Below are 26,823 nucleotides of genomic sequence, written 5' to 3' on the forward strand. Positions count from 1 at the left end.
AAGCTTGCACAATGAAAGAACACAAATTATTTATCATTTGGACACTGAAAATGTGATGTGTGACTATGCAATTTGTGTCAACAAATTTCTGAAAATACGTTCTGGAGATGAGATGTGAAAACATATTCAAGTTCCAGGCTGCCTGGTATCTGAAACACAGCAGATTTAGTTAAGCTCAACCCACCTCACTGCTGCTGAGTGTTTCCATTACTGTTTCCAAATTATGTTACTTAATTTTGCTTAAGATGGAACAATTCATACGCACGTATGCGCGCACGCACACACACACGTATATATGTATGTCTGTGTATGTGTGTTTATTTATTTATTTTATTTGGTTATCCCAGTAAATCTTCTCTTATATCTGCTACACTGCTCTTGTCTTTGAGTTGCATTGTCTTTTAATCGAGACATTTGATGTCATAACTAATTGTGTGATCTCATTTTGAACTTTAAGTAAACAACTGTCATTTAATCAAGGATTCCAGACTCCCAGGTCACAAACTGTTTAAATGTCTCAACTTCAGGGATCTTAAGATGTCCTTCTGCAATATTTTATTTATTCAATTAGTTGCTGCGCTGTATCCAAACAGATCATACAGTCAAAATGCTGTGCTGTATCCAAACAGATCATACAGTCAAAAGCAACTCTTTTGGAGCAAACAGCAAAAAGCTTTACAATTTGTTCAGCTGTGTTCAGCTTTCGTAATTGCATCAAAGTTTAAATTGACTTAAAGGTCATTCTTGCACCCAAAGAGCATGTCCTGAATCAGGACCTCCATGCCCTTATAGGCTTCTCTGAGTGCAGCACTCTTCCTGCTGTCCTCCTTAGTGGGCCAGTACTCAATCCACGTCCTCTCTCCCAGTGTGTACTGGTAGCTGAAGAGACATGGAAAACAGCAGGTATATATGTAAAAGAAACTTTATGATAAAAAAAGGGACACATTGCCCACTTAACAAACAGGTAATCAATGATCTTTACACAAGTAAACATACGTACAAAGTAAACATACGTACTCTTTGACCCACTTGTAGCTCACTCTCTTGTTTTCCTTCATCATTGTTGCATATGTATCTGGTTTACCACTAAACTTAGCAGTGACACTTATGCCATAGACAGCTCCTTCATGGCTGTATTCTGCCTGTTCTTGGAAGAGGCTTTGGATAAAAGCGTCTTCTAAATAACTAAATGTAAATGTAATACACACCTCCCATCGACCAGCAGCAGGTCAGGGGGAGTGGTCCTGCCCATTATTAGGTAGTCCTTGCCCTCTTTCAGGCCCAGTGCTTCGTTACAGATGACACTAGAGAAAAAGGAACGTCGCTGATCCATCACGTCTGCATCAACACCTGGAGAGGAAAAAAAAAAACAAAAACAATCTGCTCATTGGCTCTGAATCAAGGAGAGTCATATTTGGGACTGTGTTTTGACTGGGTCAGGGTATAGTTTTGAAGGAATGTGGAGTATTTTTGTGTAATATTTGTGAGTAAGCTTAACTGCTGAGAATGTGTGTGTGATGTGTGTGTGTGTGTGTGTGCGTGTGTGTGTATGTGTGTGTATGCGTGTGGTGTGTGTGTGTGTCTGAACAGAGAGACATTTCTTCCCTTAAATAAATATTACTTAAACCTGCGATGCAGTCAGTGTTACTGGTTACATATATTTCTGCCAAGAACTTTGCATTCATTACATTCACTCACATGCGTTTTGTCCCTGTAAACTTACCAACTTTGAAGGCCTCTATAATCTTCATATGATAAATTTCCATTTGTGTTGACAGGTCCGTCTCTGAGCTCTCCAGTGTGGCTTTGTATACTGTAAAATCAAATCAAATCAGATTTTTTTTTTTTTAGATTTTCCTATTATACTTTTAATGTCTGTATTTATTAGATCTGTACCAAAGTGGTCTTTTTTCTTTTTTTACCAAATTCAATGCCCCTTTCACAGGCTTTGAGGTTGCGTTTTGTCTCATCAAGGCCTTCCTTTCTTTGTAGATTGCATTTATCTGAAAATCAGAGATCATAATTTTCCTCTTTTTTTTTTTAAATTTATTTGTGTGTATACACACACACACACACACACACACAAAATATTTCGTACTTCCAAATTTTTCAATTTCTTTTTGAAACCTTTTCGGTTTAGGTTTATAAAAAAGAAATCAAAACAGTTTAATTTTTCTGCACAGATTGTCCCATAAGAAGAAAGTGGATACAACAACAGTAAACGATAGTTTTCACTACTGACAGTAACTGAGATGTATGTGCTGTTTTTGTTTTTTGTTTTTGTTTTTCTAATTACCTAGGGCACACTGACACACGTCCTTCTCACAGATGACGCTCAGAGCCCCCGTTTCTTTGCTTGGGTGGTAAAACTTGACACAGCGATTCTCTACAAAAAGAAACAGAAACAAAATGAAGAAATAAATGGGAGAGATGAAGTGCTCATGCTCGAAATATACTTTCAGGGAGGATTAAAATTTGAATAGTTTTTTTTTTTGGGGGGGGGGGTGTTTGGAACTAATAAAGGCACTGATTTCAAGTATGATTTTAAAGTAGATTGTAATGGTTTCCAAATCTCATTAATAAATGACGTAGGTCACTGATAAATTTGATAAGCAAGACAACATGTCTGCAGTTATCTTATACGGGCTCCGTAATTTTTAGGTTGTGCAATTCACTGTTGGTTTCAAATGCAGTGTTTTACCAGAGGTATCAATATCTGTCAACACTGAATTTATTTCTCGGATTAATCGTCGATTAATTAGCTGCTATCTAGTCACACATGAGAAATGAGACTTTTTCATATTTCTAAATGTTTCCTGAGTGAAGCGTCTAACGTGACAGGAGACGGTTTCAGAGAAAAAGCCCTGCGACACCACGGAGGACAACAACACAATATGACCAGACACACATAGCCTGTTGCCACGACAACAACACCCACAAAAAAAAAAAAAAAAAAAGAAGGAATCCAGGAGAAAAAAAAAAGAAAATATCAAATGTCACCATAAAATAACGTGTTCTAATGCGAGAGTGTATATGTATCTGTGGACAAAGAGAGAGACAGAGAGAGAGGGTGACAAAACTCACCGATGGAATAATACTCATACACTGTGACTCCTGCTGGCTGAAGCATGCCCACATTCATCACCTTATGCATCCTGAAAGCAATCTTATCTTTTAGGGTATGGGAAACCTTCAGAGACAAAAAGAAAGAGAGGGGAGGCTTTTTTTTTCTTTCTTTCTTTCTTTAGCAATAAGATCAGATATTTTTCCATGTTTGACTTAATTCCCTATGAAGTTGATGAGTGTCTTAAAAGATCGTAGGTGTTTTTGCAGTACCTTATCCAGGTAGATGATGAGGGAACCTCTCTCTGACAGAACCTTATCCATCTCAAATCTCTGGATGTACCTCTCCCTCCCCGTGGACAACTAGAAACATTATCGAGAGAAATAACTTTTTTTTTTAATAAGCACCTTCAGGTTTTGTCCACCGAGTCATGCAAATAATCAAGAGGAATGCTGCCCTTTCTGTTCTTTAACTCTAAAGGAACACAGCTTATAACATGACCACTGCCCTCTCTGTACAGACAGGCTTTTTCTTTGACTATGGCCCCATTTGTCCGCTGTGTTTTGGCAACTAACAAATCTCTTACCGCCTTTAGATCACTTTCATCCGCAACAAACCCAGTGAGCAAGCTAATATCTAGGATGGACATGGTAGCATCTCGGTCTGCACCCAGGTACCTAGAAAGAGATAAGAGAAAAATCCATTTGCGCTCAGGGTACCAGCTCTAGTTCATTCAAAAGAACTGTGCAAACAAGACAAACTTGTGGGGGGGGGTTTTGTGCTCACGTCTATGTTAGTTACATTTCAATAGGTTTAGGCTTTAGATTTCTGGTAAAAATTATTGACAGTAAACCAGCTTACTGTGTATAGATAGTAAGTTTATATGTTTCAGAAGCCCCTGGATAAGTTACTGTAAAAACAAACAAACAAACAAATTAATTAATAAACGAATCAGTAAGTAGAATGGAAATATGTTTCATCATTTTAGAAAATGACTTAAAAACATACAATATACAGTTAGTTAACATGATATTCAATGACGTGTACTCAAGCATAATCAACAATTTTTATTTGGCACCAAGACATGGACAAAGTTAGATTTACTCCAGCTCAGTCTCCAAACTGTAATATATCATTTAAGACAAACCTACCTCTTCTTTCTTTCTCAAACGTCACCTTCAGCTCAAAGTTTTTACAAACACTGGAGTCCTCTGTGGGTTTAGCATAGTAAAGTGCTACAATCTGAGAGAGAAATTACACAAAGTAACATTAACACCCCAGCTTGAGAGCAAAGCAATATATTTCAGTTCGAATACATTTTCCAAAAATCGAACCCAAGCCACATTTACTCTGTACACTTTCAACAGCTTAGGATAAATACATATATATATATATATATATATATATATATATATATATATATATATATATATATATATATATATATATATATAGTGCTTTGTAAAACATATTTTCATATGTCTACACATAGTACCAGCCTCAAACATATTTTAATGGTCGTTATCATCATCATCAAATGAAATGATGCAACATTGCTCTGCTGTGTTGTAACAGGACTAGACCTGGATGTCGGCATATTTAGACAGTCAGGTAAACAATTCACTTACTGACAGCATGACCTCTCCATGGCCTCTCGCCGTGACGGTAATATCCTCAGAGTGGTCAATCTGTTTGCAGGGTAAAGCATGGTAAAAAAAAACCCACTCAAATATTAACCTCGAGGCTGTGGGGGACACACACCCAACTGCTACTACTTACTGCTAACTAAAAAAAGGCAGTGGACACCTCGCCGAGCTGAGCTCTTCAAGCTTTTTTTCAGTCTAGATATTCGCTCAAGCAAATGATCTAAGATACATACTGAAAATACTTCCTCACTGAGAGGCAAATTCAGTACTGACAAAGTACTGACAAAGCTGAACAAACAACAAAACATTTCAGTAACTCAGTACAGGCACAGCTGGCTTTGGATGTTTATACCCAGATGATGGAACTAACATAAACTGGAATCGCTTATTCTGCTTGTCTTTCAACTTGTTAAACAAACAAAAAAAAAAAAAGAGGTGGCTCACTGATCACCATTATCTTATTTTTTAATTGTCACATTCTCTCTCTTCCCCGTACGGTCAGTCTTGTCTTACCTTCTCTGTACGGGTCAGGAGAACATTCTCTGGTGTGAACTTCCACAAGATGGGGCGAGCCCGGCCAGACAGTTGTATTTCCACGTCCAGACCAACATCTTCCACATGTTCAGCATGAATTCTGTATTCAGCCACAGCTTGGAACACCATGATGGTGGACTAAAGATGGAGCATTTGTCATAACAATAATAAGAATAAATGAAATAACATGCATTCAATTCCTCGTTTTCTCATAAACTTTCTCATAAACTTCCAGTGAATGAACGCACACAATATCAACGAGATTACGCACTGGTCAGAAAACCCTTCACTCTTTTTTTTTTTCAAATTTTTGAAACTTAAAAATTGCATGTTTGGAAATTAGTTTTTAATGCAGCCTCGATTACTAATGGCATGGCAAATTGACGGACATTTGAGTACGCTGTGGGAGCTAACTAACTAACCGACTGACTAACCATTTAACTAGATAACTGACTGACTAAACTAACAAACAAACAAATAAACAGAACTGACTAACTAACTAACTGACTGACTAACCATTTAACTAGATAACTGACTGACTAAACTAACAAACAAACAAATAAACAGAACTGACTAACTAACCGACTGACTAGCCATTTAACTAGATAGCCGACTGACTGACTAACAAACAAACAAATAAACAGAACTGACTAACTAACTAAACGACTGACTAACCATTTAACTAGATAACTGACTGACTAAACTAACAAACAAACAAATAAACAGAACTGACTAACTAACTAACCGACTGACTAACCATTTAACTAGATAACTGACTGACTAAACTAACAAACAAACAAATAAACAGAACTGACTGACTAACTAACCGACTGACTAACCATTTAACTAGATAATTGACTGACTAAACTAACAAACAAACAAATAAACAGAACTGACTAACTAACTAACCGACTGACTAGCCATTTAACTAGATAACTGACTGACTAAACGGCTGGCTGACTAACTAACAAACAAACAAATAAACAGAACTGATTAACTAACTAACCGACTGACTAACTGACTAACTGACTAATTAACCAACTAACTAACTAAAAAACACAACTGACTGAAAGGGCATCTGAGGCATTGACAGACTGTAAGGTAGGAGTATATTCATATACTAGTAGTTCCAATATAAAAGACATAGAAATTCATGAAACACATAAAAAAAATAGGAGAGATTAAAGTGAAATCTTCTCATTAACATGTTGTCATAAGCTGCGTTGGGCTCACTATTAGTGGACTGGCAGTAAGTGTGTATGGAATAACACGGACTGCTTAAGGGGAAGGTCATCAGAGTCACAGTTTAGTTGAAATGAATGAAACGCTTGTCTTGTTAGTACCTGGGTGGTGCCGTACCCTCCACCGTACCTCCTCTGTGCACCCAGCCACTTGACAATTGGTGCAGCCTGCTGGTAGTCCCTGACCTTGGTTAGGGCCAACAACGCATAGGCTGTAGCCTCCAGAGTGAAGTAAAGACTTTCATGCACGGGCCAGTGATCACGTCCTGTTTAATGAGATGGACAAACAGAGACATTTCACGACGAAAAACAACCCTGGAAGGCTTTTATTACAGTATCGTGCATTTTAAACATTTAACATCATGCATTTTAAAGCAACATTATATCAGCTATGGTAAGCCAAGAATGAACTGCTCCGCAAAGCCTGCTGTAATATGATTTTTTTTTCCTGCAAAAGAAAAGAAAAGAAAGTTCAGTAGTTTACCTGTGTCTGGCTAATGCTGCATCATTATGGGACTTAGTTTGTTTAAGTATGTATTTTAATGGTGACTGTGTATGTAACCACAGTAACTACAGTGTGTTCCATGATGATATGAGTTTACCAGCCCAAAGAAAAGGTAGTTATGTTCCATACGGCAGAACAGTTGTCCTAAAAAGCAGTTATTAGAGGGTACTCAGTTTAGTTAAAAGTGTAACAGAGATTTGTGGTTCTAACATTTGGTCATGCTATTAATTTATTGTCTTGGAAGCTAGTTAAGTCATTGTGACATTGTCGTAATTTGGTTTTACAGGTCAGTATAATCATAGTTATTTAAAGAAGCATTGTTTGTCTTCAAAGGGCTTCAAATATCTATTTCACAACGACCTATTCTGAACCGTGTAACTGTGAAACACTGGCTTCTCTTGGGTCTTTGTTCTGTTCACCTGGAGCAGCGTGTCTCAGTAAAATGTTGGTGTTGAGTCTGCCTGCGTTCGCCAAAGCGTAGGAGGCCATGGCTACAGCATAAGGATTATTAACGCTGTTTAGACGATTCTCCACGAAATCTGTGGCCCTCCTCATGCTATTTTCTAAACCCTGAGAGAGAGAGAGAGAGAGTCAGAGAGAGAGTTGAGAGTTAGAGAATGAGAGAGAGAGAAAGAGAGCTTTTTGGATTGATTAAAGACAAAAATTGCCATGAATTTCTTGTTGCTTTTCTGTGCCATTTAAACGAGTAGAAACGAATATTTATTACATTATCATTACATCAGTGCAATTCAGTACTCACAACAATGCTTCCAGCACAAATGGAACGTCCTTCCTGCATGGCTATCAGAACAAAGGCTGTCATGGAAACATCAGTATCCCTCCCACGTACATTACCCTGTGAGGAGAGAACCAATGTGTATGTTCTAAGCCAGAACAGAAATCAATAACTGCTTTGAGTCTCACCGGACTATGGCCCTATCTAAACAATGATATGCGTAAAAAAAACATATTTATAACAAGAGTGATACAAAAAAGAAATAAAGTTGATAAACCTCGAAAAGCATTCTCAGATATTCTGCATATATAAGATGCTTTTGCACATAAGCAGCTTTATCCGCTATCATCTTGTGTTGAAAATGCAGCTGCTTCTTTGTGGAACAGACAAAAAACATGGAAAACTGAAATGATAAATAGCAATGGCGAAAGTCTAAAACAATGCTGGAGCACGAGAAAGGGCTGAAATCTGTTCAAAACTTTATTATAACACACAAAATAAGGATGTGTGATTAAAGAGGGTTTTTGACTAAGTCAGTGTTCCCTGGTCATTCTCCCAAAACCCACAGCCCTCTCCCTGCTCAGGCACAACTCACTCAGCGAATCACTGGGCTTGATCATGACCTAATGAGTAGAGTCAGGTTGTCAGGTTCAGAATGTCATTATTATTATCATCATCATCATCGTCGTCGTTGTTGTTATTGTTGTTGTTGTTGTTGTTATTGCTGTTGTTGTTGTTCTGGGGGGAGTGTTGGACTACCAGGATGTAATTCACAGACTCGCAGAATACAACAATTTTATGTTGGAGATTTTTCACACGTTTTTCAGCTAACCTAGCCTAGGCTTTTTCAGGCTACCCTGACAGCACACATATGTCCTTGAGATGTCTGTTTGATGCTTGTAAATCCATCAGCAGGGCGTCTATAGCCCCTCTTACACTAAATATTTCTGGATAGCCTACCCCCTTTCACACTTGCACCCCATTTCCAGAAAATAGCTGGGACAAGTGCCTTCACACATGACATGAAAATCCCAGAATGGCAGAATGTGCAGTCTGACTTATGCAGGGAAAGACACTTTGTTTTGAGCAATATGGTGAATTTGTTTGGAATATCAGTCATTTACAATGCATTTGTAAACAACTGATGTTGTTACATACAATGTTAGGTTTGGTGATTCGCAAGCTTTTGTTTTACTGATTTAAATTTCCCTGTGTCATGCAAAATATGGAACTGCATGAAACACATGACCTCTCTATCCAGCAAATACGTCAAACTCAATGACAAGCACTGACTTAAACAGTATTGATGGTTAGAGCAATAGAATCTGGAACTGCCTTTTAAAAATACCAAGTGCTTTGTAAAGAGTTTTTAAAAAAACATTGTTTACATATGTATTCAAAAATGAAATACCAAAGGTGTGGTGTATCCAACTGATTTATCGTATAATCGGCTAGGATGGCTGGCTTACATTGATGGGCTATGTCTCGTCCATAGACCCTGGCTGAACGACAGAGATGATACAAGATGTATGTAAAGTGTCATTATGAACAAGGCTATTTTCTTGTCTTGTTCAGGCCTCAAAGATGTTCGTTTTCTTGTGTAGTAACAAGAAACCCACAATGCACTTTGGTATATATTAACTGTCTAAGTGCCGATTCAGTTTGATATATTTCTTATACTTGTTCCATGTTTCACACAACACTGGCTCTGTTTGTCATTCTTTCTTTGGGGGGAATGTTGTTTTGTTGTCATGGAACAGCCAAGCCAGTGCTGCCCACAGCTTAAACTGTTCATCTGATATCCTGACAACTGTTAGACTACAATCACAAATAAAATGCAATATTTGAAGGGCATTCTGCTGTATTGCCAACCCCTCACAGCAACTTGCCCGTACTGTTTGGGTATTCAATATTTCAAAAGTGATGAAAGTACAAATTTGCAATAAAATGTGTAGATTGTAGTGTAGTTATTATTAATCTAAGTAAGAGTATTTTTGAAACTCACAGTCATTGAACTGGTAATTACAGGAGCTCTCTCTGTAAATGAGCCGTCAGCAGCCTGCACATTCTGGACCAGCCAAGAGAGGGCGCTGCAGATCACATTTCTCTGAATCCCAACAATTTCATTAGCCATGGCAAACACCTTGGCCACATATGCAGTCAGCCTGAGAGAAGAGAAGAGAAGAGAAGAGAAGAGAAGAGAAGAGCTGAAACATGTATGCATTATGTATGCTGACTGTAGATGGTGAGTTTTAACAGAGATGAGGGGAAACCAGAGCCTCACCAAGTACTGGATGGTCTACTGATATATGCAGCATATGAGCCATCTGCTTTACGGTAGCTGAGCTGCTGGGCATAGCCTGTTTAAAGGACAAACAATCTGATTTGAATTCCATCTCTGCTTTATTGGGCAAGGCTCATTACTGGGATTTCCAGTTGCTTTAGCATCCGTGTTATCTCCAGTGACGTCTGTGCTAACCCTCCCAGGATACATTTAACACCTCCAAGATAGTTACATCCAACTTCTGTGACAAACAAACAAACAAACAAAAAACCCCTTCAAATTCACTTCTTTTTTATGGGACAAGCTGCTAGAGCCCAGCCGATATAGGGTTTTTCAGACCAATACCGATATTGGCCGATTCATTTATTTATTTATTTTTAGAAACACATAGCATGAGCAAAGATTTTCCCTTACATTTGTTATGTGTAGTTATGTAAGAGTTCTCACCAAGATAACATGACATAATGCAGTTTAAACGTAAACTTGTTTTATTGTCATAAATAGTACTCTGAACAAAAGTACAACAAATAAAATTTTGATAAGTAATGCAGTAAACTGATACAGTGACCTAGAGTACACGCTGCTGCTGAATGCATCTAATACTACATGACTGTCTGCAATGAGGATTTTGGGATTTCACACTACACGTTTGAAAGAGAAGACAGATAACTTTGTTTGGCTACTAAACCATGTTAGATGCTTGTTGGGCTCACATCTGTTTACGTGTCCCCTCTGGTTTAATCATTCCCACTGCATCGACTGTAATTATAGACATGCGAGGCGCAGATATATTTACCATTGCTTTAGTTAGGCACAGTAAGTTAAACTCTATAGTTTAATCGCTCATTAACTTTAGCGGTCTTCCACTGATAAACATGGCATTAGCTAGCTTTGTGGGTAACCTTGTTTAGCAATGGACAGCGTTATAAGCTGCTGTAAGCGATGTTGCCAGAAAATTTTTAGAAGTGATGAGAGAGTAATGATAGGACCACTGTTTATTTACTTGCTAGAACTGCCACACTGTTTCATAAATAAACCTACAATCAAGTTTGTCAACAGCTTAGCCTACACCACTCAACTACCATAAAAGGTCATTTTGATGTTTGACTGACTGTACCGGCTTTCATGTTACTGCAGCAAAACGAGGCATGGCTTACATGAATGTCATAACATAGTTGAAGGATCCATCTCCCGTCTCTCCGTTTCTGTTTTAATCATCATTTCTCCGCCATTATAAACGCTGATACCGATTTATCTGCAAGTAGCTTACATCGGCCGATAATATCGGTGCACCGATTTATCGGTCGGGGATCTACAAGCCGTGAACTGACATGACACAAACCTGAAGTCCTTAATTTGTTTTTTTTATCAGGAGTGTGGGGATGAACTAAACTTCACCTCAGGGAGTTATGTGGTAGGCAATGTCAACTAAGGTTGGAAAACAAATGGACTGCCATGCTGTGATGCTCAGTCAGTTCAGTGGTCAGTCCATAGTCAATTCAGTAGTCACAACAGTGGCTCAGTAGTCTTGCCAGACTTACAGCATAAAATATCTTGAAGCATAAAACTTCTAGAGCACAAATAGGGTTTAATAGGTTTTAATTTGGAAATGCCCTTTTAAACACAGTTTAGATTTGGAATGACCAGATAACCTACAGTTAGCACACTGCATACTGTAAATACCTCAGAAAGACGTCTATACATTGTAAAATCATCTGGTTGATCGGTGAAAAACACAAAAGCTCCAAATAAATGAGATAAAAATGAATAAAACCACTAAACACATTTAACCCTGGCTCCCGTCATGCTGTGAATGAAATAATGATGATATATGTATCAGAAATCTATTTAATCAAGTAGGGGTGTAAGGATACGCCAAAGTCACGGTTTGGTACGTACCTCGGTTTTGAAGTCACGGTTCGGTACGGTTTCAGTACAATGAAAAAAGACATGCAAAACATGAAATCTCCTTTCATTTAATATGAATTTAATTGTAAACTTAATTAAAATAATAAAGCGTGGAGACCAAGCGTATACGAACTCGTCTTTACTGTGTCACCATTCCACAGTCAGAAAGTACAGAACAGTGCCATTTAGGGGCTTCCGCTTAATGCAGGAATAGACACCACATTCTTAATGCGGGAATAAACAACAAACTTGTAAGCTTGCACAAACTTGTAAACAATGGCAAACTAGCCATAATGTCCAGTTTGCTTTCCACTCTGTTTTTCCTTGAAGCGGTAATATTCACATTTAGATGTTGCCGTCTGAAATGAGTAATCATATTCGATATTCACATTTGGATGATGCCGTCTCAAATAAGATCAAATAAGACCGGAATACGGACACAAGACCGTGGACGTTTGTATCGCGGTTTCAGTCTCGGTTTCAGAACTGTTACTCCCTTATAATCAAAGCTAGAGTAGCTTTCAAAGGTTGCCTAGTCTGTAAGTGCATCAACATTTCATTTACAGCTAATTTTCCTTTACAGCTAAATTTTAAGAATGCTTCTGAAATCAGTGCTATACTTCACTACAAACTGAACTAAGAACAACTGCTAGAAATAATTCTTATCATTACAAGACTTTAATTTGTTCTCACCCATCCTCTCACTCAGAGTTAAGACAGACAATTGCATTGTCTAGTGAGGGAAGAAGGCTACAGTGCTCCATGCATATGCTCCTAATGCTTTCGGAGGGAGGTGTTAGCACTGGCTGGAGTGTATGTGTGCTGTGGTTGAACAGTGACTCACCTCTATTAATGTAGTTGACTGCCTGGTTTCGGAGATTGGCCCCGACTTGGTTCCACTGCCTGGTTCTGTCCAGGTAGTGTGTGGCGATGACGGGAAGGGTCAGGCCAACCATGTTTTGCTCTCCACAACCTCCTGGCTGCCTGATGAGGGAACCCATAGACTCTCCACTGATGGCTTTCTCCACAGTCACACTTATCACTTCAGCTGGAGACACAGAGAGAGAAAGTAAACAATAGCTACAGGATGTCATGTGATCATTAAACCGTAACCATGAACGGCTCACTATGTGCCCGTGCTTTCATATATAGATGTGTGTGTGTGTGTGTGTGTGTGTGCATGTGTGTGTGTGTGTGTGTGTGTGTGTGTGCAGGGCTTAATTTGTGCCGGACCCTGCCAGAACAGGACCTCCCAGATTGGGACCGGCACCTATTTGATTGGATCTGACACCTCCTTTGTCCCTATCAAAAACTGTGAATAAATTGGTGAATAAATTTTGTGTGATATGTAAGGGATAATGTGCAAAAAGCCAGTCATTACTACGAAATAAACCCCAACAGGAGGGTGATGCAGGTTTATTTCACAATATTGACCGGTTCGCTGTATATTACCCCGCTTAATACACGGTAACATACTAAAGAAATCAATAATTTGACACAAAATATTGATTTAAAATGATTTTATTGGTTTATTATGATTTTATTGCTTAGCAGTAGACCATAGCAACAGTCTGTTATTCATAGCAGTGATTTGCTGTTCAGAAATAACAGACCGTAGAGCAGCCCTATTTGACCAGGCAGAATTGAGAATTCAACAAAGCCGTGTAATAATTAATGTTATCTATTCTGTCATTATTTTATTTACCATTGAAGTTTCCTATAAATGGCTTGTTTGCCTATTTTTGATGCATTTTAAATCCTATTTAAAAAAGAGAGAGAGAGAGATGTCAATCACACAGGTCACACAGTGACTCCTGAGGGAGTTTTGTGCACGTCACGTGACTTTTTTTCACCCCTGACCCACCAGAATAGCACCCTCTCTGAGTTCCGGGACCTCCTGATTTATAAATTAAGCACTGTGTGTGTGTGTGTGTGTGTGTGTGTGTGTGTGTGCGCGCGTGTGCGTGAAAGAGAAAAAGAAAGAAAGAAAGAACGAAAGAGAGTGAGTGCACATTACCCGATGCAGAAATGTGGGTGCTGGAGGTTGTCCCTGGAACTTGATTCTTTAAAGATGGAGCTCTAATCCTTTTCACCTCTTCACGATCTGCTTACCAGAGAAAGACAGAAATATGCAGAGAAAGAAAAAGAAAAATGAAGGGGGGGCGTAACAGACATGATTACAGACATATTAAAATATGCAGATGTTCTGCTGTGATTGCAACAGAGCTATAGTGGTATCTTCACACTCACTGTTCTTTGGGCTTAGCTGTATATTCTTCAACTCTTTTGTAGTTAAAACTCCTTCAGACTGCAAGAGAAAGGGGGGGGGGGGTGTGTGAAGGGATTTGATAGAGAGATACAGGCAATGAGTGAGAGCGAGAGAGGGCGCGAGAGAGAGATTAACCCTTAACCCATAACCTCTTGACATATAAACCATTCCGGGCAAACACACAGCTCTTAGATATGACATATTAAGAGAACTGAACGGAACTCACAACGACAAGCAGCTTCTTCTTCACGCCGTCGTGTTTCCCGATCCCGACTACAACAGCCTTCACCTCAATGGGGTGCAAACCCAGATCCGTTGGGATGATGATGAAGGGCACGGCACGGGATGACAAAGCCCGCACTCTGACCGTGACCTGAAATTTCTTCTTTTGGGTGGCGGCGCTGCACACGTTCCTAGTCTCCAGTAGAAACACGCGGACCTAAGGTGGAGCGAAGGAGAAGATCCCGTCAGAAAACGGAGACGTCGCATCTTAGGTCGTTTTGACCGTTCAGAATCCCGGCAAGTTTCTTAATATGTTATGACATTAGGACAAAAGAGTCAGAGAGAGTCCTTTCAACCCCAGTACCGGGAACTCATGAAACACAGTGGAACACAAGCCACCCTGATCACAGCAGGCTCAGACAGAGCCGTCTCTGTGGGTGTCGTCCCCTTCATTCGGGTACATAAAGCATTTAGCAACTAACAAGTACATTTGCTTCAGTTAAAATCAGTTAAGACTGAGCAATAAATTATTTTCTCAGACACAGGTCAGGTGCAAATTTGTGTTCCTGCGAAAGAACCCAGAAGAAGACACCATTGACTGGAAAGGCTACCTGTATGTCATCATCTATGTAGTTGTGAAGAATGGCTTTGATCTCCAGTTGTTCGTTGCGGACAGCTGAGTAAGGCAGCTTCAGATCGATGAAGAAGTCCTTCACAACAACCATCTCTAAAGTGTCTGCGACACAAATACCTGGAAACAGTACACGGAAGGTGAGAAGTTCACGCAGGTACACAATCTTTTTTTTTTTTTTTTCTTTATTCTTTTTTTTTACATAAAGAGTGGGGAATAAACAATATTTTGTAGTTTAACCATCTGTCATAGTTTTTTTGGGTCGTTATAATCATATTTGCATATGTTCTGAATTTTGGCCAAGTGCATAGGTGTAAAGGGTTATTTTGTCCTTACCTCGAGTCTTTGACACACTGATAGCCGTGATTTCCCATGTGGTAATGGAATCTTTGAGGACGCTGTTCTTCATCAAAGATGTGGTGGCACTGAACAGAATAAGACATTTACCGTGAGTTACAAACACTCAGCGTTCGCCCATCAGCGCGTTCACGGTTCACCCCTCTCCTAAACCGTCTTCACGGCCTTTTGGAACTACAGCAAGTATCTCAAATCCTTGACCTCTTGACTCCCTGAGTCTTGCCCAGGACGGCCGAAAGGGCTGCCGCTGCTTTGTTCTTCTCAGCTCATAATCAGAGGTTGATTTTTAATTGGGAAAAATGGACCTGTTTAGTCCTCCTCAACCGAGCAGCAATGACGGCGATTGGCTGAAATGAAAACCGTGGCGACTTTAGCCCCCACCCCCAGGAATGGATTGGAGGAGAACGTCGCCTTGGTCAACAGCAATAAATCCCAGTCAAACCACAGCCAGGCTACCTAGGGACGCTTCAGATCAGCGGTCTTTTCAGGACAGGAGGGATAAGACACGAGACCAGTAGGAGGTATGAAGACTGTAACTGCATAGAGGGAGCACAAGGTTCTTTCAGCGGCCTTATTGCCCAGTATAATGTAATTTTTAGTGTATAGGTTATACAGCCAAAAGACACTATGGCATGGACACTGGGCTCCTGTCTGTTTGGTATTACCAGGCACCTCTGAAGTAAAACTGATCATAGGCCATAGACAGTCTAGTTTCTGACCACCAGCTGTTGGTATCGATGAGTGGTAATTAATGTGTTTCTAAAAGTAACACAAGAGGTAATTCTTGTTTTTTGTTGTTTTTTTTTTTAATTAGCACGCCAGGTATTGTTAAGTGTTTTTTGTCTGACATTGTGTTCATGTTTACACATCTCTGGTCCTGCCCACTCTGGCCCGAACCCACTCGAACCGCCCACATAATAGTCATCATTTGTGTTTGTTTGTCAACAAGCAAAGCAGAGCTGCGCTGGGCTGAGGGAAAGTTGCTTTTGAATGATACCGAGAATACAGCAGTGATAACCGTATAGTCTTATAGGAGGCACCGCTGGACAAAACTAAACCAGCACCAGACTCTACCACACCTGATCACTTACCAGTTGGAATCTCTGCCAGGACAATCAGGCAGCATAGCCTCCTCCCACAGCCAGCTCTCAGGGAACTCACTACGGGAGACGATGTCGTCGGAGTTGGTGAAAGCAGCATCCTCGGATTCACCTGCAGAGTGACAAGACAAGTGTGATATAAGTGAACAGGACAGGACAAGTGTTATATACTGTAAGTGAACAGGACAAGAAAAAGGTGATATAAGTGAACAAGACAAGACAAGTGTGATATAAGTGAACAGGACAGGACAAGGGTCATATAAGTGAACAGGACAAGACAAGTGTAGTATTAGTGATCAGGACAAGACAAATGTGATAAGAGAACAGGACAAGACAAGTGTGATGTAAGTGAATAGGACAAGACCAGTGTAATATAAGTGAACAGGAAGGTACACAGTGATGAGCGGGTGTTAGCGACTCAGACACTGGAATGGAGAAGAGTGAAATATTAGAAGGAGCCTTCTGCACTCAGGCCTCTGTGGCAACCTGAATCTACAGACAGGCTTCTCATGTTTCTCTTTTTCTTTTGACTTTCTTCTCTTCTCTTTTCTTTTTTCTTTGTTTCTCTCTCTCTCTCTCTCTTTCTCTTTTTTTCCCAACCCAAGCACCTTTCAGACTGTTATACACAAAGCTTGGTGACTTCCCACTTGATATACTTCCCAGCATGCATCTGTAACAACTAGTGGCTCTTAGACATGGCAACATGCATCTTACAGGCAGTTCGAATCATTCCAGAAATCACATGAGGTTTAGGAAATAACCCACCACACCTTACACCCATCTGACCACCTCAAAACAGTCTTTCTACCTGTAACACTAAGCACCACCTAAAATGAGTTAGCACCAGAGAGGGTCTTTGTTTTGGGTTCTGGCGTCTTACTGCGACTCAGAAGCTGCTCGGACTCCGCGTTTTCCTTCCTCTGAGACACTGTCTCTCTACAGCAGCGCAGAAATGCCTGGACACACTCGGCGCCGTCGACGATGAACTCTGACCTCCGATCGCATGTGTAATCCAGAATGTTGTCTCTCATCCCGTCGATGCAGCACTCTCTCTGCATACCTGTGTATTTACTTGCTGGGGAAAGACAGAGGGAGAGAGAGAGAAACATTCCAGTTCGCAGATAAAGAAGAGTCACACATGGGTCGTCCAGATGAGTCATAGATCCGCTGTGGCTGAGGATCGAAACAACCCCCAAGCCCCGCCCCCAGCCCCCCCGCCCCCCGGCCCCTCCTCTTACCCAGTGAGTTCTTAAAATCCACGATTGTTATTGCGCGACGTCGTCTCTTTGGAGGAGATGGGCAAGTTGGCTCTACAGAAAAACAAACAACAAATAAATAAATAACCAGGATACTTCACATCCTTGAAGGCTGGTGTCCTGCTGAAGATTTCCTGTTTCCCAGGTGAAAATAAATTAATAAATAAATATTTTTTCGCTGACTGCGGGGTGAGGACAAAGTCAGTGTGACTCTGAACCTCAAACATTGGGATTAGAGGAACTCCAGCAAAGATTTCACGTAGGACGAGGGACTTTCAAATAATTTCTCAGATTAATAAGAGGATGATATGTAATTGGTCGATTAAGTCAATTAACTAGATTAAATTAATGGAATAGAACAGCTCTGTTTGTAAGAATGTCTTACTAATACAAATATCCCTTTAATAACCATTGTGTTAAAAAGTTAGTAAGTTAAAATTTGGATTTTAGACTGTTTGAATTATTTAGTTTAATTGCTCATTCATTCCCCTGACTAATTTCAAGTATACATAATGGTTGAAATGATGTCCTATAAAGGCTTAGTAATTAAAGCATGCAAATCCCTACCAGGTTCTACTGTATCATCTCCAGATCAGTATGAATCTATGGTATGATATATGACTTTATACCTGATCTAGATTCAGTGCCTCCTGCAGTATTGGACTCAAACAGCAGTCCGGCATCATAGAAAACTCCCATACTGTCTTTGCCACTACCAGCCGTACAACCAGTGTCATGTTTCTCAATGATGTTCCAGATCTGTGAGGAGAGAAGAGAGAGAGAGAGAGAGAGAGAGAGAGAGAGAGAAAGAGAGCTTGATGTGTGATTAAAGCCCAGTCACTAGTTTCTCTGACCCAAATAAAATACTGATAAAACATCGATTATGTTTTAGGGGATTGATCACCTTGGTTTGGGTGAGTCTGTTCTTGTTGTTGAGCACATAGACTCCTTTATCCACAGCCACCAGTCCAACCTTGGCCCCAGGGTCTCCAGTGATCTTCAGACTGAAAGGTTTATGAGGTTCATACGTCACCTGACGGCGGGAAACGTCCACTTTGAGCTGAGTGAGAGAGAGAGAGAGTATTGTGATATTCACATACTGCTGTTTCCATCTTACCTTTATCCACTGGGCATGTTTATTATCACTGCATCAAACTTTTCAGTTGACACAATTGGATTGACCTGAATTAAATAAAACTTAGGCAGTCATGACAGCAAACAGAGGAACCAGGGTTGAGTTTTAAGTCATACTGTTCGGCATGACTTTAACCTTCACCTACCGTTCCCATGCAGGTGTCCTTCACGTCAACCCAGACGGAGTCAGATACAACCTCCGAAGAACCCACATGGTAATACGCCACCAGACGGAAGGCGGGAACCATGTCCTTTGTCACCGTTAAATATAAAGAGACCAGAGCCTGGCCTCTCATCCTCCTGATCCTGTTCACACTCACTATCTGTCCTTTACTGAGAACCTGTTTCAAGAGAAATAGAGCCTTACAGTGTGTGTGTGTGTGTGTGTGTGTGTGTGTGTGTGTGTGTGTGTGTGTGTGTGTGTGTTTGTCTGTGTGACTACATGTGGGCAGGCACCCACCATTAAAGTGAAATCTTGCTCCTGGACTCCAGGACTGCCACCCAGGTTGAGGTTGATCTTGAGCTGATCTCCGATGGTGAGTTCAGCTGCACTCACACCAATGTGCAGGTAGTTTCTAGAGCCGTGTTTGGGAGAATAGGCTAAAGCTGTCATCTGACTCCTGGCCTGTCTGGGCTCAGTCAGAAGTGGATCTCCAGTCTTCACCTGTTACCAAAGCATTAACCCCACCCATTTATACCAACTTATTATTCACATGTTTTTTTTATGTACACATGTTTTTTTTGTTCCTGTTATTCCTGTCTATACTCAGAAAAAGTTTAGTTTAAACTTGAAGTTTTTTTTTTTTCGTCAAAACAAAATCCAATAGAGTCAATGGCCTTGGGGGGGAAAAAAAGAAAGAAAAGAAAAGAAAGGGAGTTGAGTACATCACATTTAAATGTACATTTACATTTATTCATTCAGTCATTGAGCAGACGCTTTTATCCAAAGCCACTTCCAAGAACAGGCAGAATACAAACCAAGCATACAGCCATTAAGGAGCTGTCTGTGGCATTAGTGTGCTGAGTTCAGTATCTGCACTAGATCCACGTGCGAGAATGATCAGGGAAGATAATGGACTACTAAACGACGTTCCGCACTGCCTACTCTTAAACTCATTCACGATCACTCTGGTACCGCAGCAGCATCTGAGAAAGCTGGGGGGGGGTTGCTGCTTACACTGATCGCCAGGGTGTTGGCTCCTCCTTCGGTGTTGATCGTGACCTTGGCAATGCCGTTCTCTGCTGTCCTTCCCCGCACCCTTCCAGGGCTCACCTCCACTATCACTCCTTTTGCAGGGGACTCATCTGGGTTTGTCACCAAAACCTTTCAGACATGAAAACGTTCCACGTCAAAATGGAGTCATTGATAGAGGAGAGGGAGATGAGAAACCATTAAACTCAACGTATCACTTTGATAACTGGCAGAATATGCATCTTTTTTTTTTTTTTTTAATTAAATGATTCATTTGCGTTCTTGCATTGCCATTTCATTTCTATTTTTTTTTCTTACCGGTTTGTTTTGATTTTGACGGGGGAAATAAAAACTGTACTGAATTCAGGAATGTTGTCGGCGGTTGCTGAGATAACGGATAAAAGAATAAATGAAGTCAAAAAAGGCGTGTGTACCGAGACGTCAAACGGCATTCCAGGTTTGAAGTATTTGGGAGTCCTTATGAAGTGGATGCTGTATGGTGATGTCACAATGTGAATGCCACTCCTCTGGGCCTCCACCATCTCGCTGCCTAAAAAAATCAAACACGCAGAGGTCAAATGTGACGTCAGGCCTATCGACCCCGGCGAACAACGACCATAACAAAAATGAAAAGAAGAAACGGTATTCAGAATGAGCTGGGTTCTTACCGGTATTCGTCAACACACTGACGGATATATGTATTTGTTTTCCAACAAGTTCCTGAATTTTTGGGAAGCTTTGCAAGATGTGTGCTCTCTTTAATGAAGCCTCCCCTTGACCACTTATGATCTGCATTCAGACCAAGCATAGTAAATTTGTAAATTCACATTTAATAAAATACAGTGCTTTTGTTTTTGAAAAGGTGCATATTCAATTCAGTTCTTGAACTGCATATTCAGTTATGACAACGGAGTGGAATGGAATGGAAATATGTGAATTTCTGAAATATGGAAATAGCTCATTTTAAACATTTTGCTTAAAACTTTCAACGTATGTTTTTGGTAGGTACTGTTTTTTGTTTTGTTTTATTTTGTTTGTTTGTTTTTTGTTGTTGTTTTTGTTTGGTAATCAACGATTTAGTTTGGGTTTTTTTGTCTTACACAAAGACTGTGAAAAAGTGACTTTGGTGTGTGTGTGTATGTGTGTGTGTGTGTGTGCGTGTATGTGTATGTGTATGTGTGTATGTGTATGTGTATGTGTATGTGTATGTGTATGTGTATGTGTGTGTGTGTGTGTGTATGTGTGTGTGTGTGTGTGTATGTGTGTGTGTGTGTGTGTGTGTGTGTGTGTGTGTGTATGTATGTGTGTGTGTGTGTGTGTGTGTGTGTGTGTGTGTGCATGTGTGTATGTGTGTGTGTGTGTGTGTGTGTGTGTGTGTGTGTGCGCGCGCGCACGTTTGAGTGAATTTACCTGTACTCTCTGTAAAGACCCAGGAAAACTCCTCTTACGGTTTTCATCAGTCGTAACACCAAACACCACATAGGCCATTCCAGACACTTCCTTTCCAAACAGATACCTGCATCAGAAACAGCTCATTCATATTTGAAACAATTCTGTGTGCTATTTGTTTGTTCATAATCACATGAACATTATGACTTTTCTCTACCTGGCCTTAATTTTCACCATCAGTTCGTCATCATCGATGTAGAAAAACGCTTTTTCTGGCTTCAGGGTGACTTCAAAGCTTGGCAAAACTGTGAAACAGGGTTTCAGACATTCAGCGGGGTACGAACTCAGGTTCTTTGAAACAGTGTGAATTCTGATTGGCCAGGAGTCAGTCGTTGCTGAATCACCATGGGCCTCATTTGCCAATATCTTCCTACGTTTTTTTTTCTTAAATTTGTTCTTGAGAAAGGTCCTAAGAAAAAGCCTACGTCAGATGGCGTGTTCTTAAACCGCAGAATTGTTCACACTTTTGTTCTTATAATGATGAATCCCATTGTCATCATAAATTGAAAGCGTGTGCCAGTTGTTCCTAATTAGCATAAGTAAACGCCCCATCAATCCCCATAAAAGGGCATGAAACTGCAGGCCCATTTCCGCCACATTAAAAAAAAAAAAAAAAGTTATCTTAATTTTATGTCTTGTAATTCTGCCTTTTTTTTTCTCGCAATTCCGAGGTTTTTTTTTTTTTTTTGCAATTCCGAGTTTTTTCTTGAATTCTTTTCTAACAACCAACAAGTAGCTTGAGCCATCACTTCTGTTCCTTCTTTAATGGTCCAGTGCAACGCGCGTACAGGAGCAGACAGGAGTGAAGGCTACAATGGCTGCGTCTGCTCTGTCCAGGTATTTTAATGTTTATCCACATGCAAAAGTAAAACTGAATGATTCTCAGACACCTACTTTACAACCTGTCTGGTTTCAGATGGGATAACCCATAAGCAATGTATGTAAAACTACTGCTCACTTATCACAGTCTCCATCCACTGTTATATTCTCATATTGCTCTTTTTGTTCATTGTACAAAAGTATGAATAAATATGCACTACATTCTGAAGTGTTACGTGAAGTGTGAGTGTAGTGATTAATTTATTTTAAAAGACCATAATGCTTTATAAAATAGTGAAAGTAATTATTGAAATGTATTATAAATGATATAAATATTACTGTAATTTAATCCTAGAGTATTATACAACTGTAGATTTGAAGAAAATGCAATAACCACTTATTTTGCACAAACATGTCAGCACTCAAATGTGCGTAAGTTTGCTCTTGAGAATGCATAGATTCTGTTCTTACCTAAGAACAAATCCCAAATAAGAAAACATTGGTGAACGTCAGAATCTTCATGAGAACTGCATAAGTGGGTTTAAAGAAGTAATTTCTTCTTAAGAACAGCTGGTGAATGAGGCCCAATGACTTTGAAACACTCACCGTATTCTTTCACCTCAAATTCAACCGTGAAGTTCGTCTTTGGGTCAGTCTTGAATCGGGAAACCAGTTTCCATGTCCCCAAGCTTCACAGGTAATAAAGTGAAAGATGAATTGTCTGAAGTCTTGCATACAGCTAAACTATTTTAACCAAATTGTTTTCTTTGGTGGATTAACATCCTGAGGATTCACAAAGGCATCAGGCCAGCATCTAATATTGTGATTTATATTTGTATAGCTAGATGCTAGCCAGTGCTTTACATGTGCATTGTATGAGTTAATGTCATCATTGCTACAGAATGCACGGTGACCTAATTTCACATCACAGATCTTCTGATTCAGTTCTTTCCCTCACACAGACAGGTGACAGACAACAGGTTACGGGTGACAGTCTTAGCTTTGTTTTGGACACTGGCGAAATCAAACACGTACCTGGATGGGTCAGGAAGTTTAAAAGACTTGGACTTCATGCCGCTGTTTGAGTCCAGGTCTTCTCTGTTGATCGTAATGCCGTCTGGGGTCTTCAAACGAAAAATCAGAGGTCAGTATAAGCCACACACAAGCCAAGCTCACATGGCATCAGTCTTATGTATGCACTGTCTATGTTTACCATGAAATCCACCAACACGCTGCTTTGGCTGGGCTGCAATCCAGCATTCAGTGGAAAAACCCTGTAATAAACTGGAGAGATAGATATAACTTAGAGACTCACACACTGTGTGTGCATGTGTGTGTGTGTTTCCGGTTGTCTGTATGTGTGTATGTGTGTCGGTGTGTGTGTGAGGTGCTCACCAGGATCAGCGTGTATGTGTACGTGTGTGTGTGTGTGTGTGTGTGTGTGCGTGTACGTGTGTGTGTGTGCGTGTGCGTGTGTGTGCGCGTGTGTGTGCGTGTGCGTGTGCGTGTGCGAGATGCTCACCTGTGCCAGAGGGCGTGTAAATGGTCTTATCTGTCTGTGTAAAAATGTAACCGTGTTGGAATGAGAGCAGGACCACTTTTTCCAGTTGCTTGGCTGGGAACTGTGCCTGGAGATAAACATACTGCTTTTCCAGAGATTTCCTCTCAAACACGTTCTCGAGATCAGGAACCTAAGACACACAGCACATTCACCTCCGTCACCACTGAATCATTTGACTTACACTCAAAATGTTATAGTTTTTGAACGTGTGGCGTGTGCTCTTGTCTAGAGAGACTGGAAAGAAGCAAATTCGAAAACAAGTTGGAAAACAATGAAATGTCAAACATTTCCACAAAAAAAGGGCCAATCATAATTAGCACAGCTGCACAGTTCTTAGTTTTTGTTTCTTTATCTTTTTTTTTTTTGGTTAGGATTTGCGGGGTGAAGATGGAGAGACTGAGTCATAGATATTGAGGTATGTTCTACAGAAATGTGCTTTCATTATGTGGTCACATGCAGCATTTTGAGTCTCGGAGAAGTTACTTCCTACCTTGTCTTCCTCTGTCTGTGGTGGTGATTGTAGAGGGGCTTTAAAAAACAACAACAACAACAACAACAACAACAACAAAAAACCCACTTCTTTTTATTTGATTGCATGTAATGCACTCTTTTATGGTTGTGAGCTTCTCACCTTAATCTCCACAAGATCCTGGAAGCTGTTTCCTTCCCTCAGGGTCACCTGTGTGGACGTGAGCTCTCTGTTTTTGCTGGGGTACGTCAGCACTCTGATTTTAACATTGAGACTTCCTCCTGCGTAGTCCTGTGCCTCCACAAACACCCTCTCCACAGTGCCCACTCTCAGGAGGTTTGGAGCAGACATGATGTACCTGAGTCAGAAAGGTCAAAAGGTCATGCTTCCCCAGTGCTGTCCGTTCCAGAGAACTGATCTTTTAAAAACAAAGACGCAACCCCCTGAATTCAGAAATGCAAAAACACCAGCACCAATACCAAGTATTGTCTCTTTCTTTCGTTTTTTTTTTTGTTTGTTTTTTTCCCCCATGAGGAAATTAACCATTAGAATGAAATAAATGCATAAAATTCTTCGACTGTGGCAGGATTTCCAAACTCCTTTTCTGTAGAGCTCCTTAGAGTTGCTTTCTTTGTCTCCGTCAGTCACAGTGGTCTGAGGAAGGAGAGACACACCTTTTCCCCAGGTATCGAATAAGTAACTAGCACAAGGTAAAGACAAAAAGCAATAAGACCATGGCTATTCAGGATCAGATTTAGGAAAAAAACCCTGGTTCACTGTTCATTAGACCTAAAGGCTCATCTCACATTAGAATATCAAAAGTGCACATTTTCTCCATAACTATTTATGCCACTGTACAATTGAACTTGTCTGTGTCAGCGGTCATTTAACGAGGATATTTCATGTGTGGACTTCAAATGACCTTTTCTCAGGCCACTTTCTTATTTTCATCTATTTTGTAGTAGTTGAATGACATATAAATACACTACTGTGTAAAATGTGCTTTTTTTTTTTTTTTTTTTCTCGGGGGTTAGGTCTTCGTGGGTATTTCAAAAGTCCCATTGTTAAAACAAATTGTCATGAAATTTTCATTCATCAATTTACAGATTGAGATCCATGCACAAAGCTGAGCAATTTTGTTTTGCATTCCACATCAAACAGTACACAGTGCAATATAAGGAAATGCGTATTATACCGCTCTCTTCACGTAATGCCAAAGTTCTCACTTCCTCCCTCTAGTGGTCATTTTATTTTATTCTACTCTTTTATTCTGAAGCCTAGTACGTTTTGTGCCCCTGTTTGTGCGCATTGTTTTATTACGAAAAGGGAAATGCAACCTCGCTGGGATGTGCACCAAGTTTTTTTTTTTTTTTTTTGCTTTTTTTTTTTAAAGCAAAACCAGTATTTCACAATGTGGGCATACGTGGAAAAACAGTATCGAAACATTATATGCCACACACACTCACACAAACGCAGCCCTGGCGTGGCGTGAAATAGGTTGACAAATTCAGAAACGTGTTCATTCCCTAGTTTCCTCAGGTCTTTTTCCTGAGACCATTTTCCCTCATGCCGTGGATGGGAAATCGACGTAGTTTTGTTGTGTTTAGGGTGTTGCGGACAACAAGCCTTTATTTATTTTTTTATTAATAAACAAAAGCGAAAAATGGATCGTTTCAAACAATCTGAGGCCCAAAAGATGTAAAGATAAGGAGTCTAATGTCAACTTCCTCTTTAAACATAATGTTCACACATTATAACAGACTGTGTGCAAAGACAGCATGATGACCAGATGTAATATCAAACAGGAATATCAGTACAGTAAGTAAAAGACCAGATGAAATATATATCGCCAGGTTCACATTGCAAATTTCCACGTTTAAAATGTTATACTTCTACTATATATTGTGCAAATTATAATTTGTAACTGAGATCAAGTGCAATTATAGCAAAAAAAAAAAAAAGAGAAGTTGAAGAGAAAGTTTCATGAGCTTTTTCATTTCATGAAAAACTGCACCACAAAGTACTGTCAGTTCATCACGGTTTGATGTTACTTACTGCAGTGGAACATAAAAGCCCTTGATATAGACAGTGATGTCATAATGTACTGTATGCCTTTGCTTCTACTGGCTTGACCAGAAAAAAAAGCTTGTTAACATTTTAAAATAAATAATTATATGCTGTGTGCTTTAACATATGAATTGTTCATCTTTGTGTGTGTGTGTGTGTGTGTGTGTGTGTGTGTGTGTGTGTGTGTGTGTGTGAGTGTGTGTGAGTGTGTGAGTGTGTGTGAGTATCTCTCTCTCTCTCTCTCTCTCCCTCTCTCTGTGTGTGTGTGTGTGTGTGTGTGTGTGTGTACTCACAGCGGAGTGCATTCTGAGACCAGGGGTAAGGAGAGAGACACCACGGCCAGCCACACCAGGTCCATATGCATCCTGTCTGTCTGTTC

General features: G+C 40.1%; 1 protein-coding gene across 1 annotated transcript; it reads right to left on the reverse strand.

Annotated features, from left to right (window-relative positions):
- Positions 1–731: 731 nt before the first annotated feature.
- On the reverse strand, positions 732–26,823 carry LOC115817195 (complement C3-like). Its single transcript, XM_030780460.1, has 41 exons — positions 26,738–26,823; positions 24,540–24,735; positions 23,870–24,038; positions 23,561–23,631; positions 23,383–23,471; positions 22,954–23,036; positions 21,686–21,773; positions 21,490–21,595; positions 20,748–20,868; positions 20,514–20,629; positions 20,065–20,211; positions 19,348–19,551; positions 19,034–19,228; positions 18,658–18,813; positions 18,383–18,512; positions 17,736–17,807; positions 17,384–17,572; positions 16,489–16,609; positions 15,377–15,465; positions 15,021–15,160; positions 14,414–14,626; positions 14,169–14,226; positions 13,936–14,025; positions 12,763–12,966; positions 10,011–10,086; positions 9,732–9,891; positions 7,751–7,846; positions 7,410–7,560; positions 6,588–6,751; positions 5,224–5,382; positions 4,693–4,752; positions 4,216–4,306; positions 3,926–3,974; positions 3,651–3,741; positions 3,337–3,426; positions 3,085–3,190; positions 2,297–2,386; positions 1,923–2,003; positions 1,724–1,813; positions 1,209–1,350; positions 732–879 (listed from the first exon to the last, which is right to left on the reverse strand). Exons 1-41 carry the CDS (start codon positions 26,806–26,808, stop codon positions 732–734), a joined length of 4,962 nt encoding a protein of 1,653 aa, XP_030636320.1. The 5' UTR covers positions 26,809–26,823.

This window comes from Chanos chanos, chromosome 7, assembly GCF_902362185.1.
Source record: "Chanos chanos chromosome 7, fChaCha1.1, whole genome shotgun sequence".
In the NCBI taxonomy this organism is placed as follows: domain Eukaryota; kingdom Metazoa; phylum Chordata; class Actinopteri; order Gonorynchiformes; family Chanidae; genus Chanos; species Chanos chanos.

Excerpts from the sequence above, each read along its gene's own strand:
- LOC115817195 (XM_030780460.1), bottom strand. The coding sequence starts at position 26,808 with ATGCATATGGACCTGGTGTGGCTGGCCGTGGTGTCTCTCTCCTTACCC. Across the intron at positions 17,808-18,382 it reads AGGCACTGAATCTAGATCAG|AGCCAACTTGCCCATCTCCT; the intron begins GTATAAAGTCAT and ends GTTTTTCTGTAG. Across the intron at positions 3,191-3,336 it reads TCATCATCTACCTGGATAAG|GTTTCCCATACCCTAAAAGA; the intron begins GTACTGCAAAAA and ends TTGTCTCTGAAG.